Source organism: Polypterus senegalus, chromosome 7 (genome assembly GCF_016835505.1).
Source record: "Polypterus senegalus isolate Bchr_013 chromosome 7, ASM1683550v1, whole genome shotgun sequence".
In the NCBI taxonomy this organism is placed as follows: domain Eukaryota; kingdom Metazoa; phylum Chordata; class Cladistia; order Polypteriformes; family Polypteridae; genus Polypterus; species Polypterus senegalus.
In genome coordinates, this window is record NC_053160.1 from 36,765,431 (window position 1) to 36,785,737 (window position 20,307).

Sequence of the window (20,307 nt, forward strand, 5' to 3'; positions counted from 1 at the left end):
TAATCTCTTTTTCCTGTAAATATTCAGACCCTTTGCTATCTCCTTGAGATATATCTAGAATTTGATTGGAATCCACATGTTGCAAACTGAATTGACTGGGCATCATTCAGAAAGGCACACAGCTGTGTATAGAAGGTCCTAAAGTTCACAATGCATGTGAGGGAGGAAAAGACAGACAAACAAACCAGTGAAGTCAAAGGAAACATGCTGCAGACCTCTGTGATCAAATTTGGTAACACAGAGATTATGCCAAGGGTATTAAACAATTTGTAAAGCTTTTAATGTTCCCATGAGCCCAGTGGCCTCCCAGTGTTGTTGTCCAACATCTGGCCAAAGAAAGTATTTGGGCAGGGAGGCGATTGACAACTCAATTGTCTCTCTAACAGAGCTTTAGAGCTCCACTGCTGAGATGGAAGAACCTGTCACAAAGAAGATCATCTGAGCAGCTCTCCATCAATCTGGTGCTTATGGAAGAGTGGCTAGCTCACACTCTGAGTTCACCAAACCGTATTTAAAGGACTCTGGGTGCGTGAGAAAAAAAATCTTTGGTCTAATGAGAATAAACTATTTGAACATAACTTCAAGTACTATGCTTGGTGACGCCCAGGCACTACAATGTTATGTAATGTTAACTTACTTTAGTTATTCATTTAGATGTGCAATCAGAATGTGGATGCTGTCCAGCTACATCTGTTGCTCTACTGGTGTCATTAGGCAAATTTGTTTATTCAGGTGCTTTGAGTATTGAAATTTGTATGTCCTGTGACTTTTCGTTATGAACTGTCTTAAACAGCAGTCCTTTTCATTGTTTACTTAGAATGCATATTTTAGAATTTATACTTTCACAAACATAACTGCCAATTCTTTCAGCCTTGCATCAACTCTAACACTGTTGTCATAAGTGAACAAAGGAGCACACACAGCACCTGCAACAATGTTATCATTCACTTCTACCACTAGTTCATTGGATGATTTTGAATACCAATGTATTAGCTGATATTACAGAAATGTTTTTCCCTTGCAACAGGTTATGTTTATTTTTAACTCACCATTTGTTTCTCCGCACATAGGACACACATGTATATGTTTAATATGGTTCTTTTGGAGACTTTTTGGCTCTAGACAGTTTATCATAATCTGAAGCTGTTCACTGGTGGATCAATTTAATAAAAGAACCATTGCTCTTAACAGTTGAGAATCACCACCCCTACTTTGAATGTTAACTTCATGAGGCCCTGGGTTTGTAGAGATGTGTGACAGTCAGTGAACCATCTAATTGTTCCATCCCAGTTTTAAGCAAAATTCACTCATCCATACGTATTAACAATTATGAGAAGGGTTCTGCATGACTAGGTAATCACTGATTTTTGAAGGGTCCAAAAACATGACCTGTATCAGTAACAATAACAGTATAATCTAAAATAATCTAGACCTGTATCGTACATTACTGTTGAGGTATATGTCATGATAAAAATTATTTTATTAAATATGTAATGTAAGGGAGCCATTAAAGGGACAGCTCAACACTTATTATTCCTTATAATTGATGACTCGTGCCAGTGATTGCATGAATGGTTCCGTAGTTAACAGATCCATAAATACTGGGGACCAGTTTTGATCTGATTTATGATAGCTACTTTATATTAGATAAGGTTGTGGGGGACATAAGACTGTGGACCTCAACAGAAAATATATTTTGTTACTTTGTGAATCCTATCAACTAAATAAGAATGTGGTCATGAAGATGGTGACATTTTCTCACTTAAATATTTTTTTTTGCCATTCAGTTAATACTTTTCCAAAACCCTAAGATCTATACAGTAAAATATGTTTCTATGTCTTTTTGTCTTTGTACAGTATGTTAGTATCTTTTTATTAAAATATTGAGTCATTTTTGACAATTTAGATTTTTCTACTGTCACTACAATTCTAAGTCACTTTTGTCTTTTTGCAGCTGTCGATAGATTATCCAGCCTAATGATGTCATCAGTTTCTGATGGACCACCAAGATCAGGTCACATTTCTCTTTCAAGTACCGAACAAAACACTGCTGCCAGTTTCCTGAAGGAGCCCTCTGACCATCAAGAGTGTACAAATTATGGTTCTGTGCTGCCACCTGAAGATGAACCTGTAAAATTGCAAGACATTAAAACTGATTCATTACAGAAGGATGAAAAAACAGACAATCCAGTTACTTACATTGATGATTTTATAAATGAACTAGCCTCAAAAGAGGAGTCTTCTAAGGCATTATCTTCAGCAAATGAAACAAATGCACAGGAAATCCCTAATTCCTGCACATTAAGCAATTTGACACCTTCAAGCAATCTCGATGTATCACAGACACTACCGAATAGCCTTGACTTTTCAGTTTTGGATGCTGGCAATACCAACAAGTTATTCAACGTAAACAAGGGCTTTTTAAATAACTATTCCCGAAACTTTAACAGTCTGTCTGAAGAGGTGTTTAGTCATTTGAAAAATGTGGAAGAGCTTGAAGACTTTGGAAAATCAATGTATGACAAGGCCGAAGATAGCGATTCAGAAACGGAAAGCCTGGAAACACCAGTCAAATGCCAAACTTCCCTGCAGATCACAGATTCAGATGAGGAGCAGGTTGAAATTTGTTATAGTGTGTCTCTCAACCCTGGCGGATATTCTGTAGCTAAAGATGAAGACAGTAGTTCAACAAAAGATGGTAGTTCACTTCAATTTATGGAGCCTACTCTTTCAAACTCGGATTCCAATTTCTGTAAAAAGAAACTGATGAAGACCCACTCGGAGCCACTGCAGGTTTCATCTTCAGTTTTGGAGCAAACAGACAGACAGAGCAGTGAAACAATCGTGGGATCTAGTATGACCAAAATGACACACTCTCCAAACTTCACTTTCAAGCCCAGCAGTGCATTTTACACTCCAGGTAAAGACTTTGTGATCGACGATGAAATTAAAAATCAGTCTTTCGCAGATGGTCTATCAGCTGTTGATACTGACAGGCTACATAACCCTGAAGACACTGACTTAAGTACTTGTGGTAAAGATATGTTACTGGAAAAAACACAAGTTACAAAAGAAGAGAACTATGAAATGTGCAAAGAGTCTATTATACCTGTTGAAGTTTTTCCTCCTTTAGCAGCTCCATCACTGTTATCATCCCCACCATTAGTAACTGATTCAAACAGTGTAGTTGTTAACACCACTAAGGTGGGCAAAAAAAAGATGCCTGCTTTAAGCGGAAAAGAGAAAGACAACGAAAAGGGAATGACCACATATGGTGCAAAAATATCTTCTTCTCATATGTTAACCAACCAGAGTCACAGGGCAGTTCAGATGTCAAGCGAATTAACAAATGTCACTCAAGCAAATAGCAAAACAAAACTACAAGAAAAAACCCAACGGTCAAATGCAGCACCCAAATTGAAAGGGCTTTGCATTAAAAGTAAAAGCAGAACACAAGATCTCTCGAAAAGTGAAATCACAAAATTTGAAGGGTTATCTCAAAAGAAGACACCTGTCACTCAGCAGCAGTCACCTAAGCTCCAGGCCAAAAGAGTGTCTGTGACTTACAGCTTGAAATCAAGTAAGCAGTCAGAAAAGGAATCGCTGGCAGATGGAAGTGCAGACACTGACCACCCGAAAGAAAGCAACACATTGGAACTGGCTCATTCACACATTAATATTACTGTAGATAAAAGTGAAATACTAGCCCAAACAAATGGGCCCTTGAAGGGTGTTAAGGTGACATGCAGGAAATCAGAAGCCCTTGATTTACAGGAAGATGCTGTTCCATCAAATGTCCCTCTTAAGGAGCAGTGTGAAGCAGCTTTACCACAAAGAAGTTTCATTGAAGTCCGGCTTTCATCGTCTTCTTTATTGTCATCTTCCACTACACCACTGTCAGTGACACATTCAGAACATGGAGGGAGCACTGATAAACATAAAACACTTGATATCCATGATCCATGCCCCACAATGCACCTGGAATGGAGTGCTGCATGTGACCGTGAGAAGGCCAGTGATAAACCTCATATGCAGCAAGATATGATTTGTACGATGGCCAACGGGTTATCTTGTGAAAACGCTTCTTTGTGCATGTCAGGTGATGTGCCTAAGCACGAGCTGCAGACTTTGAGTGTGGTCAAGGTAGCAGAACTAGATGCACCGAATTTGCCTGCCAATAAGGTTCTTGTTAACACCAGACAATCTGTGGATGTTTTGAAAGGTTCAAAGAAAACAGAAAATGATGAACAAATAAAGCTTAATAAGTTGAAAACAGATATCATGAAGATGGAAAGAAGGAGTTACTCCACTGATGGAGCTCTGCCTGCAGATCATAATTCTTTTTCTGTACGGCAAAGGATCAAGTCATTTGAAAACCTAGCTAGTTTTGATAAGCCAGTTGTAAAAGCCATAGAACTACAATCTTCCAGTCTGGCCTCCAAACCTCCAATTGGCAGGAGGTCCTCAAGCAGCATCATTTCCCCTAGTGTTGCCAACCATTCAGTAGATGGAATGCGCTCATTGAGACGGAGTTTAAGCTCGTGTGCTGAAGGTTCCAGCGAAGCCGCTTTGACATCCCCTAACCTGATTAAGTCACCATCCATTGTAACACTTGACAGCTATGAATCCACTGCTACAGAGAATATGAGTGAATCTCAAAGTACAAATAAGGAAGCAAGTCATTTTCCTGGTACTGGTCAAGATGCTACGCCAAACACTCCTCCAGTGACTCGAAGCAGAAATCTGAGGGGTCAGTCATCTTTGTCTCGGTCTAGACTCAGGGAGATTAGGGCTCTGAGTATGCCCGACCTAGACAAATTGTGCACTGAGGACTTTTCCACAGAACCTAGCATTGTCACTTTTAAAACTGAACTGGAAATTAGACCTAGGCGATTTCAGGAAGCTCAGACTGAAAGCCTCAGTAGTCTAAACTCCACATCGGGGCAAGTGAGGGTGAACAGAACTTTGAAGTGCAGTTTAAGCAGTGGCACTGGGACATCTGGGTCTATTTCTGATGAGGAAACTCCTCAAGATAATTCAGACCAATCTTTAAATAAGAGCTGGTCGATCAGGTGAGTTGAGAAAATGTGTTTTTGGTCATTTGAAACATTAAAGTCAACATTCCATTACTAATTAATGTAAAGGTTCAAGGCTTTTTGTCCTCTGGATTTCACATGTGACTGTTAGGCTGACACAATAACCCTTCATGACTTTTGGTGCACATTATCCCAATTTGGAAGGGATTAGTTTTACACCAGGAAGTAAGGTAAAGTAATTATTACCAGATGACCTCTTTAATTTTAGTCCCGTTTGAATCGTTCATGTCACTAACATTTTATAGACTGCACGTTCAGGTCTCAACAAAGATTACGAGAGAGAAACATCCTTTAAAATTAATTCTAGATTAAACTAGTCCAATGCAAATTGACATGTCCATAAAACTTGACATTTGTCCAATTTGAATGGGAATAAATTACAAAGATTCTCCAGGAATTCTTTATATATGCAATGCCTGAACATGATAAAAAGAACTGCTGGTGTACTCCTTGTGTGCATGCTGAATAACAAGGGTTGTTTATGTCCCCTTGGGTGTCTGAAGGACAACTAATATACACAAATTATGTAGTTCTGTATAAAAGTAGCTGGTCCACCCTGGAGGTACAAGTGAACATGTTATAAATAAGGGATGCTAATGTTGTCCTAACTGATGGTACACATTATGGTATGCATACATTAACTACAGGGAAATGCCTTTACAGGCGACAGGTGTGTACCGGCCTACTTCAAGCACTGAATTTATTCCACCTCGTGCTGTGTAAACTAATCCCATCCAAATAGAGCTTAAAAATGACAAAAGGTCCTCAGGTAAGAATTACTTTACTCCACCTCCTAGTGTAAAACTAATTGCATCTGAATAAGGTTATTTTGTTTTGACTCTGTACTTGTAGATGTTTTTGCATGGGTTTATACACTATTTCTAGCCATGAATGTAGAATGTGTTGCAGCATTCCAGCCCAGTGGCTGCGCTTATTTGAAAAACGGAGGCTTCTTTTTTATGTATGCTGATCTTTCTTAAGTCATTTGTCATTTTTCCCTTTCAAAGTTATCATAATTCACTGTGATCAACTAAACCAGTATGAAGTTGAGTGCACTTTGAATTGAGAAGGTATTTGTTCATCTGAGCAGACATTAGAGAGACTTTCCACACACATGTAAATAACAAATGTTATTTGCTTTTTTACACTTTTGAAAGCTAACTCATTCTATACTTTTTCAGTATTGTTGAGCATGGGAACATTTTTTGTAATTCTAGGCAACATATGTACACTGATAAGTATCTCTTATATTGCCACATTAAATGCAGGAGTACTGATTCAGTGAAAATTACAAGTTGTTTTTACCTTTTCCATTAGAGGAACTCTGATTTTTGGGTAAGCAGATGGTCAGTGGGTTGCCCTTGATGTGGTTGAGCAGTGAGTTGGGCCACCAAGGCTGAAGTGCCATTTAAATAAGGGAAAAAATCAAAAATAAAATAAAGAAAAGGAAGGTATAGGACCTTAGCCCTCAAAATATTGGTTTCTCAGGCTGTCAGGTACGAAGGTCAGTCCTCTTCTATGTTAGGGTCCAAAATGAACATTGACTTCCAATATAACTTTGGTATATATAGGGACTGGATCATAATGGGCAGAGTGCACACTGATGGGCAGAAGTGACATTATAGTTTGCATGAAAATTCTTCCTCGGTTCTATGGAAGAGAAAACGGGAATTGATAAACGACTGTGTCACATCATCATCTTTTCCTGTCTTCCTCACCTGCTCAAAGTGAATAAGCCACTCCCTTGGCTTGCATGCGTGACAGTGTAAACACATAGCTTATCACTCGTGAACTGAAAGCTCCTCTTCACACCATAGTTTCTGCTAGGAGTGCAGCAATGCAGGAGCCCTTGTTTACTTAAATAGTGTTTTAGTGGATAGAAACTGGAAATTGTTTTCATGGTAAATCTTAGAAAGTTTTGGTTATAATTTATCAATATTTGCTTATTGTACTTGTCATATTTTGATTTATGTGCTGAATGTTTAGTCTTAACAGAATGTTAGTCTGACTCATTCATATAGCACTTGAACTGTATACTGTACAAGTTTGGTCAAAAGTAGCATCTTGAAAATCATCCGGTCTTGAGTCAGAATTATTATGCAAGAAAAAGGGAAACTCGGAATGATCCTCCATTGTCAGCCTAAATAATATACTCTGGTCAGAACATTGCAAATTAGTTGCAAAATTTGTATGTAAATTACCTTAAAGCAGATACATAATTTACATACAGTAAATACTAGAGATGAACATAAAAAAAATCCATGCATTAAAAATTCACCATTACGAGTACACTACAAGAATCTAGCCCGTTTGAGTAAGATACTGTTTTTGGCTTATGTTTCTAATTTACCACATTGTTGGCCCTTTTAGTTTGAATGTTATAATAAATGTTCTACATTTATTGACTAATCTTTATCTTATGTACATTTTCCTCTCTTTTCCCTCCAGTCTTATCGAATTATCATTTTCCACACTTGATCAAAGCAGACTTCAGAGTGTTTTGACCTTTTTGATGTCTAAAGCAAATGTGGAATCACTAATCGCGGAAGCCAAGGCTCTGTCTGAGGTAAAGTCAGTGTATGCTGCTCCCATACTAGGACACTGCATGAATGTGTCGCAAGGCTAGGCCAGTTTCATTGAGGCATGCGCAGCCATTACACTTATATTTATATATTTTTAACTATGTTTAGATTGTAAATATTTTGTGTATGTTTATGTTTGTGACACTGGATGGATGCATGTATATACGCACACACAAAGACACACATGCTCACCAGCCACTTTATTAGGTACACCTGCTTAATTGCTTCTTAATCCAAATAGCTAATCGGCCAGTCACATGACCAATAACTCAATGCATTTAGGCCAGTAGGCATTGTCAAGATGACCTGCTGAAGTTCAAACTGAGCATCAGAATGGGAAGGAAGGGTGATTTAAGTGACTCTGAATGTCGCATAGTAGTTGTTGCCAGATGGGCTGGTCTGAATATTTCAAAAAACTGCTCATCTATTGGGATTTTCACACACATCCATTTCTAGGGCTTACAGAGAATGGTCCGAAAAAGGGGAAAATATTTTGTCTGGGTGAAAATGTCTTGTGAATGCGAGAGGTCAGAGGAAAATGCCCTGACTGGTTTGAGCTGATAGAAAGGCAACAGTAATTCAAATAGCCACTCGTTACAACTAAGGTATAAGGAAGAGCATCTCTGAAGGTATACCACATCAAACCACACCAGGGCCACTCTTGTCAGCTAAGAACAGGCAACAGACGCTACATTTCGCATAGGCTCACCAAAATTGAATAATAGAAGATTGAAAAATTGTTGCCTGGTCTGATGAGTCTCGATTTCTGCTGCGACATTCAGATGGTAGGTTCATAATCTGGCAACAAGAACAAGAAAGCATGGATCCATCCTGCCTTGTATCAGTGGTTCAGGCTGGTGGTGTAATGGTGGCAATATTTTGTTAGCACACTTTGGGCCCCTTAGTACCAATTGACCATCATTTAAATGCCACAGCCTTCCTGAGTATTGTTGCTGACCATGTCCATCCCTTTATGACTACTGTGTACCCGTCTTCTGATGGCTACTCTCAGCAGGTTAACGTGCCATGTCACAAAGCTTAGATAATCTCAGACTAGTTTCTTGAACTTGACAATTAGTTCACTGCACTCAAATGGCCTCCACAGTCACCAGATGTCAATCTAATAGAGCTCCTTTGGAATGTTGTGGAATGTAAGATTTGCATCATGGATGTTTGAGGTGACAAATCTGCAGCAACTGTGTGATGCAGTCATGTCAATATGAACCAAAATCCCTGAGGAATGTTTCCAGCACCTTGTTGAATCTGTGCAGTGAAGAATTATGGCAGTTCTGAAGGCTAAAGGTGGTTCAACTCAGTACTAGCATGGTGTATCTAGTAAAATGGCCAGTGAGTGTATACTGTATATGGTACACACTAGCTATGTTTCCTGGCTTTGCTCATGGTTAATCAAGTGTATCAGAAATACAATCTTAACTATGTAAATACAAATAAACATTTACTCAGTATTTACCTCACACTAAACCAACCTCACATCTCCATTATCTGCATATCATCATTATTTACTATTTCACTGACTCTATAATTTACTAGGGTGACCAGACGTCCCAGTGACAGGGACAGTCCCAATTTCAGGCTATGCATCCCGATAACTGTAGAATATCAGAATGTCCTGGTTGTAACAGACTGCCCATCTAATAAAACATTGCTCCACCAAAACAAACATCCTCACAATATACAGCTTGTATAAAACTCTTAAGGGGAACCCCCGCTTTATTAAGAATTAGTGTTAAATTTGAACAGCATCGCAAGGATGACCAAGAAGAAGAAAAAACAGGATGTACTGCCATTTATTTGTTTCCAAATCAGTTTCCACATCAACCGCTGTGAAGAATCTTATGTGTTCATTTGTGAAAGTGTGTTTTTTAACTGTGCCCTAACCCCTCTCTGGTGATGATGAGTTAAAGCAAGCATTAAACAAATGAGGATGGGCTTTATTCATGGGCATTAATGCTATACAATTGTCTAGGTTAGGAACTTTGAAAATCTGGTTACCCTATAATTTACCATCAGGCTGCCACATTCACCTGACATCCATAATGGTCTGTCGCTTAAAGTTCACTTTTCACTTATGTTATTTTCTAATATTTGCCATTAATCTCTTTGCAAGTTTCATTTCATGAAAACTGAAACAGCCAGACATAATCATGCCAAGAATGGATTAATTGCAAAAGTGTTTTATAATAATTGCCAATGACCATTTTGTCACTGTTGTTTGTGTGTGTGTGTGTGTGTATGTGTGTATCTAAGAAAGCACCCAACTTTTTGATGCATATGATTGTCCCTGGTCAGAGAGAAAATGCTCCCTTTGATGAACCACAGTCCTGTCCAGGTCTGTTGTCAGCCTTTTACTATATCTGGTGAGATAGCAAACCTAAAGTGAATTGAGAAGGTTGTAGAGCCTACCTACTAACCCAGTCCATTGATTACAGTGCCTTCACATCCCTCGAATGCTCCTGAATGTTATGCCATCCATACATTTTATAACTTGCTTGTCATCACAGTTGCTGGTGATGGTTTTTTAAGGTGTTAAGAAAGGTATTCTTTTGAACTTTGTGTAAAGCTTGGAACTACAAGAGGATATATGTACAGCTACAGAACATCAGGACAGCTGCTTCTCTGGATCTAAAGAATCCAGTTGAAGTGGTTTGGGCACATATTGTTAGGGTTTCCTCTGGGCACCTTCCACTTACTAAAAGAAGTCTGAGGGACAATCCTAGAACATGTTGAAGAAATCGGATCTCTTGCTGGTCTGGGAGCATCTGAGAATTCTCCAAGAGAGTCAGATTAAGTTGTCGGGGCAGGGTGGCCTGGTTAATCCCTCTTGGTGGGTTTCTTCTAATTAAAGAAAGTATTCATAATGATTAATTCTTTATTTTATTTTTCCTGCCTGCCTTCATCAATATGTGCAGAGTAGTGGCTCTGAGGATAGGAATCTGTGCTGGCAATTGTAAGGTTGCCAGTTCGAATCCCATAAAATGTCAGAAGTGACTCTACTCCGCTGGGTCCTTGAACAAGGTCTTTAACCTGTGATTCCTCCATCCTGGGGCATGACTGTAATCAGCATCCAGACCTACAAGCAGGTCGTCCAACTTATAGGGAAATCTTGAGTGGTGAATGCAGGATTGGTATTCCAGCCACTATAAAATACATCACACTGTTCAGTGTGGTGCTGAGGTGTCACCCATTGCATGGCTGAACTTGGATCCCAATCCGGGTGATTCATCGTGTAGTTGGTGCGGCAACGAGCTGTAATCAGCGCATGCTCCCAACCTCCTTTATCAATATATTCCATGTATTTGCCTATTTTATGTGGATGGACTACCAACATTGATAGGGTTTTTGTGTAGCCATCTTCTCTTAGGGTGGTTGATTTTTTCATGTTCAGGTGTAGTTGTTGGGTCCTTATAAATACATTGAAATATGTTTTTCCACTATCACCTGGGACAAGGCTAAGACAGGTTCCTGTTTTATTTCTAGTACCCTTTTCTTCATAGATTCCTGGAGCCACCCTTGAAATGTGGCAGCTCATTTGGTTCATGCATTTTAGCACATTTGTATTTCCATGTAATGGTCATCTTCTGTTTGTCATATTGTAAACATTTGCTGATTGCAGTTTGGAAACTTAAGTCTGTAAACAAAGTTTACACACAGATGTCACGGAAACTTGAAAAAAATGGTATAGTATGCTAAGAAAAAATAAAAGTACAGTTGTCTCGTTTTGTCTATTTATTGTAGGTCGAAGGTGTTTGCCATATACTTTGTTTCTTTCATTCTCTCTGCAATTTTGTCTTCCATTCAGAAAGCTTACTGTAAAATTGGATGGGCCAATAAGCTAACTAGAGGGTCCCAGGGTCAACTTTTTGATGCATAGGATGGTCCCTGGTCAGTGCACTGTGTGTATTACGTGAGAGGTTGTATATTTAGTATTTTGACTTACTAGCATCATTCATTAAAAAGATCACATGAGTCAAAAGACATATAGAATCCCAAATTTTCTTTTTGGACTTGTATTTCTTTTAAATTTATCTCATTATTTCTTGATAAAATTGAAAAAGCATTGTGGAAGTCTTAAAGACTAAGAAGCAGCAGCAGTAGAACTGTGGCCATTTCACTTGGCTAACTTTTATTCATTTCCCACAATTACATACCTTTGCATTGAAGCAGTGGAACAGAGCAGACATGACTAGTCACTTGGCAAACAGACTGATACATTTTCAGATTTCTAGCTTGAAATACATTTTCATAAAACATTAAAATTTCATTATAGGTTAAATATTTTCCATCTAAAACAGTTTCATAAAAATCTCATCCTGTTCCGGGGATCAGTTTGATTGGTAGGAAAAAAAAAAAAACATTTATTTAATTATAATCATAAAGTGCTTTTTACTGAGAGATGGTAACTTTTTCCTTTCATAGCCATAGAAATACTGCATCTATTGTTATAGATATACTGGAGTTACTGCCAAAAGCAAGTTTTTGCTGGGGGAAAATATGCAGAGATTATGATATGTAGCTATGTCTGTTTTTTAATATTTATGTTAGCATTTAAAATCTTAATGTATTTTAGTTAGAATAAAATACCACAAAACTGAGTTGCATTTTTAGTTACTTTGTAATGAATCTTGTGTTAGTGTGCTCTCTTCATAAAGTACATCAACATTGACTGAGCTCCTTGTAAAAATGAAAATGAACAAAGTAACTGAATGTTTCATTCCTCCGTTTGATTGATAGAAATTACCTGTGTCAATGTGTCTGTGTACAAAAGATTATTTCTAACACTCAAAAAATTGCATTGCAGTATTTCCCAATAATGATTGTCTCGGAAACATACAGTGGGATGCAAAAGTTTGGGCAACCTTGTTAATAGTCATTATTTTCCAGTATAAATCGTTGGTTGTTACGATAAAAAATGTCAGTTAAATATATCATATAGGAGACACACACAGTGATATTTGAGAAGTGAAATGAAGTTTATTGGATTTACAGAAAGTGTGCAATAATTGTTCAAACAAAATCAGGCAGGTGCATAAATTTGGGCACCACAAAAAAGAAATGAAATCAATATTTAGTAGATCCGCCTTTTGCAGAAATTACAGCCTCTAAACGCTTCCTGTAGGTTCCAATGAGAGTCTGGATTGTGGTTGAAGGTATTTTGGACCATTCCTCTTTACAAAACATCTCTAGTTCATTCAGGTTTGATGGCTTCCGATCATGGACAGCTCTCTTTAACTCACACCACAGATTTTCAATTATATTCAGGTCTGGGGACTGAGATGGCCATTCCAGAACGTTGTACTTGTTCCTCTGCATTAATGCCTTAGTGGATTTTGAGCAGTGTTTCGGGTCTTGTTGAAAGATCCAGCCCCGGCGCAGCTTCAGCTTTGTCACTGATTCCTGGACATTGGTCTCCAGAATCTGCTGATACTGAGTGGAATCCATGCGTCCCTCAACTTTGACAAGATTCCCAGTCCCTGCACTGGCCACACAGCCCCACAGCATGATGGAACCACCACCATATTTTACTGTAGGTAGCAGGTGTTTTTCTTGGAATGCTGTGTTCTTTTTCCTCCATGCATAACACCCTTGTTATGCCCAAATAACTCAATTTTAGTTTCATCAGTCCACAGCACCTTATTCCAAAATGAAGCTGGCTTGTCCAAATGTGCTTGAGCATACCTCAAGCGGCTCTGTTTGTGCTGTGGGTGGAGAAAAGGCTTCCTCTGCATCACTCTCGCATACAGCATCTCCTTGTGTAAAGTGCGCCGAATGGTTGAACAATGCACAGTGACTCCATCTGCTGCAAGATGATGTTGTAGGTCTTTGGTGCTGGTCTGTGGGTTGACTCTGACTGTTCTCACCATTCGTCTTCTGTCTATCCAAAATCTTTCTTGGTCTGCCACTTCAAGCCTTAACTTGAACTGAGCCTGTGGTCTTCCATTTCCTCAATATGTTCCTAACTGTGGAAACAGACAGCTTAAATCTCTGGGACAGCTTTCTGTATCCTTCCCCTAAACCATGATGGTGAACAATCTTTGTCTTCAGGTCATTTGAGAGTTGTTTTGTGACCCCCATGTTGCTACTCTTCAGAGAACATTAAAGGAGGAGGGAAACTTACAATTGACCCCCTTAAATACTCTTTCTCATTATAGGATTCACCTGTGTATGTAGGTCAGGGGTCACTGAGCTTACCAAGCCAATTTGAGTTCCAATAATTAGTTCTAAAAGTTTTGGAATCAATAAAATGACAACGGTGCCCAAATTTATGCACCTGCCTGATTTTGTTTGAACAATTATTGCACACTTTCTGTAAATCCAAGAAACTTCATTTCACTTCTCAAATATCACTGTGTGTGTCTCCTATATGATATATTTAACTGACATTTTTTATCGTAACAACCAACGATTTATACAGGAAAATAATGACTATTAACAAGGTTGCCCAAACTTTTTCTTTCAATAATTGCATTATTTTACAAAGATATTGATTGCTGCCATCAGTGTCATCAATGGCTTCTTAGCTGCTGAAAATATAATTATACACTCTTTTAAGTTTTCTACTGATGAAGTTTAAATTTTATAAGCAGTTATTTTAAGTAGACAATGTACAATGAGTTGCTCAGTCAGTCTTCACACTTTATATTTCTTTATACTGCCAGCACTCTTTCAGAATGATTGTGCAGCACCACACAGTTTGTATCTTTATAAAACTGAAACACAAGGGTGAAGCTTACAGCAGCCAACAGCGTGGTTTAACTGTATAGCTGAGGCTTGATGGCTGCCCCTCCATCACTCGGTCACACAGCCTACAGTCTTAGTTAATCTGATGTTGGTATGGTGCCAGGGCTTTTCCTGACTGCGCTGCAACACTGTAAAAATGAGATTCTTAACTTGTTTTATGGCACTTGTTCAAACTTTAACTTGGGAGTTGCAGGCATAATTATAATAATATACTAATAATAGTAATTTAAAGTACTGTGGGAGTACAAGACATGCTGTTAACAAAGAAAGAATCATTTAAGTTAATCTTCAGACTTTTTTCATTTATAAGTCAGAATGTATAAAACATTAATTAACATCGCATTTATAAATGGTGTCATAGTAATAGAAATCCTGGACACACTTGAACTCTCATTGATCATCACTGTAAACATCAGTACATTGGTACTCATGCATTCACCCTTCCATTTTCTAAACTCACATTTTTCCATTAAGGGACGTAAAGGGACTCAGCCTATTCTACCAGCATCAAGCCCATGTCAGAAACTGGATGCCAGTCCTTTGCAAGGCACCTTAAGTCATGCCAGACCAATTTACAGATGCCAGTACCTCAAGTTGGAGATCACCTTACAAACTCTTTATTAAGGTTTTAGCTTTAGTTGATATAAAAGTAGGACTCGACAGTTCAGATCAGACCTTTTCACATCCATAATCTGATTTCATAACATACAGGGTGTAAGTCTTCTTGGTGTCACTTGGAAGCAGCCCCAAACTCATAACATAACTAAACAAATCAAAATCTTTAACAAAATGTTTATAGAGAGAGAAAATGCATAGTACAAGGAAGGGCATAATGGAAGGATGTGGACAAAGGGTGAACACAAATGGAAAGAACAAAAAAAGTGTCCCTCTAAGACCCGCTTTCCTAAATTTGGGCCCTTAATAGCACTTATTAATGTCTTCCCTTGTTGGCTTCTTACTCCTCCAGCCTTTTCTCTTCTCCATTCGATTAGGTGAGCCCTTGTCTTCAATTCACCCCCAACTCATCCAGGCTGAAGGCTGGAGGCCCTCTTAAAGTCTGACTTAGAAGTATTTCCAGTGTCGAATTGACATCTTCAATAAGCATTTACAGGTCAGCCAAAGGCCCATGAAATTATTGTTCCTTCTAGCAGGGCTTTTTGCCAGAACTAAAATTCCTAGGCAACCTCAATGGAGTCAGACACTGTTGCCATCCATTTATCTGTAGGACCAGTGATTGTTCAAACCAAGTCCCCCAGTTCTTATTTAGATGCATGTCCTGTCCATGGAGTGCTCCAAAGCTTCTCCTGGATAGGTTTTCAGCATTTTGTGGGTCAAACAGATCAGTGTTCTGACCTCCAGCATCCTGCTTCTGCTTAAGTGTTTTAGTGGGAACCAGTGGGTTTAAAAAAACAAATGAATAAGCTTTCAGTGGTCTAAAAGGTTTCCTTTGTATTGTTTGTGCTTGTGCTGCTCTGTGCCTCCTTCTTAAATGAAGGAGATGATAATCAGCTTGCACATGCAAAATGGGTTAAATCTGCAAATTGGATTAAAGATCAAATAGAATTCAGTCTTTCCATCTTAGCTGCCTATTCTTTCTTTTTTTCTTATGATATGCCAGAAAAACCTTATAAATCAGCATTAAGTTAAGGGTATTGGAAGAATGTAGCTACAGTCCATTAAATATAAATGACTGTGTTTATCTTCCTCCATCTAAATGGCTACTTATGGTAAAGACTGAAAAAAGCCTTTAGCTTTTGAAAGCTAACAGTTAAGAACAGTTTCTGTAAAAGAAGTTGCCTTTGTTACCATAGTAAAAATAATTATTGATGTTAAAAGTTGTTATTGATGTTACCCAGGCAAACCTGTAAGAGGTTATTTGTGCAGTAGCAACACTCAACAAATCCTAAAAAACCAACTTATACAGTAACTATTACAGACATGTCGAGACTTCCTTTACATTTTTTGTGTCGTTTTGGATGCAGCCTTTTCATAACAGTTTACTTCTCTGTTGTCAAAAGTGTCTTTGAAATGTAACACTCTCTGTACAGAGGTTGCATGTTCTCCTAGTTTTCCTCTTTTATTGATTTTATAAATTGTATTACAGTGAATGAATCACATAAAGGAATGTGATACATAATGATACATCCTATTCAGATTTGATGTCACAATCTTAAAAACAAAGTACACAATATGAAGTACTTACTCAAAAATCGGGAGTGGTCTCCCCTAGCCTTTCTCGTATACTTAGATATGGGGATGGATATTTGAGGAATAAACTGCATGACAATGATTTTATTTTTATATTATGTACATTAAAGAACCATCAACAACAAATCAAATTAATAATATATTGAACAATTATTATAAAAGAAAAGTTGAATAAATCAGACTCTGCAGCTGCATGAATAAAAAATTACCACTTCTAGTTAGCAGAAATAGCTCAAAAGTTGATAGAAATCTATGTTTTGTACCTAATATCTGTATGCAAAATTTGGTTGATCTAACTCAAAGCATACTCAAGTTATCGTATTTACATACACACACACACAGACAGATAGACACACGGATATATTTCCAAAAATTGTATTTTCGGACTAGGGGAGGTCTAAACGTCAATTCATCAAAATCTCGAGTTCTAATTTTTGGACAATTACAATACTTTCCCTGTACTTTGTATATGAGAAAGTAAAAAGCAGACATTCCAAAGGTTAGCAGTGATTCTGCGAGTTTCTTAGGAACAACAGTAACGAAATGTCAACCGCATTTTAACTGACTTTTGAACAGTTCCTTGCATGTTGTTTTTTTTTTCCTTCAAATTTTATGTTAAATGGCTTTTTTCCATTGTGTTACATTAAGTGAAAACAGACTTATGTCAGGTACCACAAGAAGTTGTTCAGTAAGCAATAAAATCCTGTAATATGTTTCTCCAAATAATGTTATTAGAGGATTAAGAATTACATTAAAAACCAAATGTATCCAAATGTTAATCAGTAATGTTAATCTAAAAGGGACATTTCCAAAACACACAACCCAGTGTGGTTGGTACCTAATAACACAGTTGGAACCATCTTCAAATTGGCCAGGTATGATTCTGTACTCAGCCATGGATTGGCATCCCATCCAGGATTCTGCCTTGTATCATCTACTGCTGGGAAATGGCGACCGAACCTGGATTGGATTTTAATAACTTAAGTGGAGAGCACTTCTGTCTTCTATAGGTGATTGGCTAACTTACAGTTGTTGCGTCTAACAAATTAAGCGGATTTATAAACTAACACATGCAGAGGGCAATCCACCCCAGTTTGCAGAATCAACAAGAAGCTTATGTGCTTCAAAAGAGGCCTGATGATTTTTCAGACTGTAATGCAGTCTTTCATGTGTCGGAGATCAAGTTTAAATTCTGCTGACAGCTAGAGGTATGTTTTCAGTAGTTTTAAGGTTGTTTTGGCAGCATAAACCTGCTGACATGGTGGGTCACTGTGGGAAACTCTGCTGTTATGTGTTTTAGTTTTTCTTTTTTCTCACTTTCTTGAGTTGTCTAGCCTGCTAAAAACCGCTCCTCATTTTATTGCATGTGCCAGCACTTCATGTGGTCAGTGCACTCAAGTATTGTCTATCTGCCAACTTGGAGCGGGACTGGTGTAGGCAGCGCTTGTGTTTGAAAGAGAGCAGGAGATGAGCTTTCAAAGACACAGATTAGAGAGGTGGGATCTCCTTGGAGTTATAAAATGAGAGAAAAGCCGTAACCATCATTTCAGGCTCATATAAATTACTCCATGTGTTATGAGATTTTCCATTCCTACTGTTGGATTCTCTAAATGATGTGCTTAGATCATTCATGTCTTCCTGTTTTACTCTTTAACTGCCAATGTTTTTGTTAGCTCAAGTCCAGTTTTGACTGAAGTGCTAACCATTAAAAAGCAGAGCCTGCTGGGTGGTCCTTAAACCAATACCTCAAGCAATTAATGGGAACTATAGAAGTCAAGGCGATCCAGTTTAATAGGTATTTGTCATCCTTAATGCTTTGTGTGTCTTGATAAAAAATAAAATGTGAAAACTAGATTTCTCAAGAGTATTTCTTACATATGTGGCCACTACAAACAGTGAACACCTCAATATAGTTCTTGTTGTACAGTATCCACGTGAACAAACCAAGTAGCTTATTCAAGATAATACAGTATATGTTTATAGTTTAAACATAAAGTATTGTGTCACACATAAACACAGTCCATTTCTCTGAACTATTCTTTAGTCTTGAAGATCATAAAAGTGTGTGTGTGTGTTTCTGATTAGGATAAACTGTAAAGTTTGTGTAGCCATATCCTACAAGACCTCAGAGGTGACCCTTATCAGATTACTTAACAATGCATTAAACTTCCTGCAATTTAAAGCAAAGCCTGGACACGGCCTCTCTTAACTTGAGTATGCACCTCACTTGACCTTAGATTGGCAACATTCTGCAGAACTTTTGTTTCAATCAGTAATTAATAATACACAGTAAGTTGTTTTTTTAGCACCAATATCATTTTTTACAGCCGATACTGAGTACATGTAAACACATTATCTTCAGTCCATTCAAAAACTTTCAGACCCCCTTTACTTTCAGCACACTTCACTGTGTTGTAGATTTAATTTTGAATAAATAAATTTGCCATTTTGCCCATCATTATGCACTCCATTACCCATGGTGACAAAATGTAAATGGTTTTTCAGAAAGATTTGCATATTATTAAAAATCAAAACCTGAAATCTCTCAATCCTTTAGGTTTTTTTTAAACCCTAAATTCAGTACTATGTAGAAGCCCCTTTGGAAGCAATTACAGCTCCTTGAGTAAGTCTGTCATGCTTTGCACAACTGGATTTAGGCAGATTATCTCATTCTTCCTTGAAAATCCTCTCATGCTCCGTTAGATTGGATGGAGAGTGTCTGTAAACAACCATTTTCAGATCTCTCCCTGGATGTTCTATAGGATGATGTGCCCAAAAACCAATTCAGTATTGTCTTGACTGTATGCTTTGGGTCATTGTCATGCTGAAAGGTGAACCATCACCCTAATTGGAGGTTGCCTACTTTGTGGAGTAGGTTTTCTTCAAGGATGTCTCTCTGTTTGACTTAATTTATCTTCTTTTAATTTTGACCAGGCTTCCTGTCCCTGCATCTGAGAAGTAACCCCATAGCATGATGTTAAGCAGGTGATGAGCAGTTCCTGGTTTTTGCTGGACATACTTCTTCTAATTACCCAAACACTTCAGTTTTTGCTTCATCAGACCAGATAACCTTTTTCCTTATGCTCACATGGTCCCCTAAATTGTAATTTTACAAATTTGAAGCAGGTTGTCATCTGACTTTTAATCAAGAGTGGCTTCCATCAAGCCACTCCACCATAAATTCCTGATTATGGAGTGCTGCAGAGATGTCTGTCCTTCTGACAAGTTATCCCATCTCAGCAGATGACTTGTGAAGTTCTGTTAGTTGTGACCATTGTTTTCTTGGCCACCTCCCTGACCAATATCTTTCTTGCACAGTTAATCAGTTTGGCCGGATGGCTAACTCTAGGAATAGAGTCCTGGTGGTTCCAAACTTCCATTTCATAACTAAAATTCTAGAAATGGTTTTATACACTTGCCTGATCTTGCATCACAACAGTTTTTCACAGATGTATATCGAGACATCTTAGGATTTCATGGCTTAGTTTTAGTCCTGACATGCAGTGTAAATTGTGGGGCCTTCTATACACAGGTCTGTGCCTTTCTTAATAATATCCAATCAATTACCAATGATATGGGTGAATTATAAAATCATTTCTATTTAATTTGCTACAGGTGGACTTATTCTAGACACATCTCAAAGATAATTAAAACAACCAGGA

The 20,307-nt window shown here is 38.0% G+C and overlaps 1 protein-coding gene across 4 annotated transcripts in view; it reads left to right on the top strand.

The window, feature by feature from the left end:
* Positions 1-20,307, top strand: part of pdzd2 (PDZ domain containing 2) — a 456,165-nt gene that overhangs the window by 419,675 nt on the left and 16,183 nt on the right. For all 4 annotated transcript variants that reach the window (XM_039758492.1, XM_039758493.1, XM_039758494.1 and 1 more), the window contains 2 exons: positions 1,955-5,072; positions 7,545-7,662. In XM_039758492.1, the coding sequence (XP_039614426.1) occupies positions 1,955-5,072; positions 7,545-7,662 (3,236 nt within the window). The remainder of the gene's footprint in view (positions 1-1,954; positions 5,073-7,544; positions 7,663-20,307) is intronic.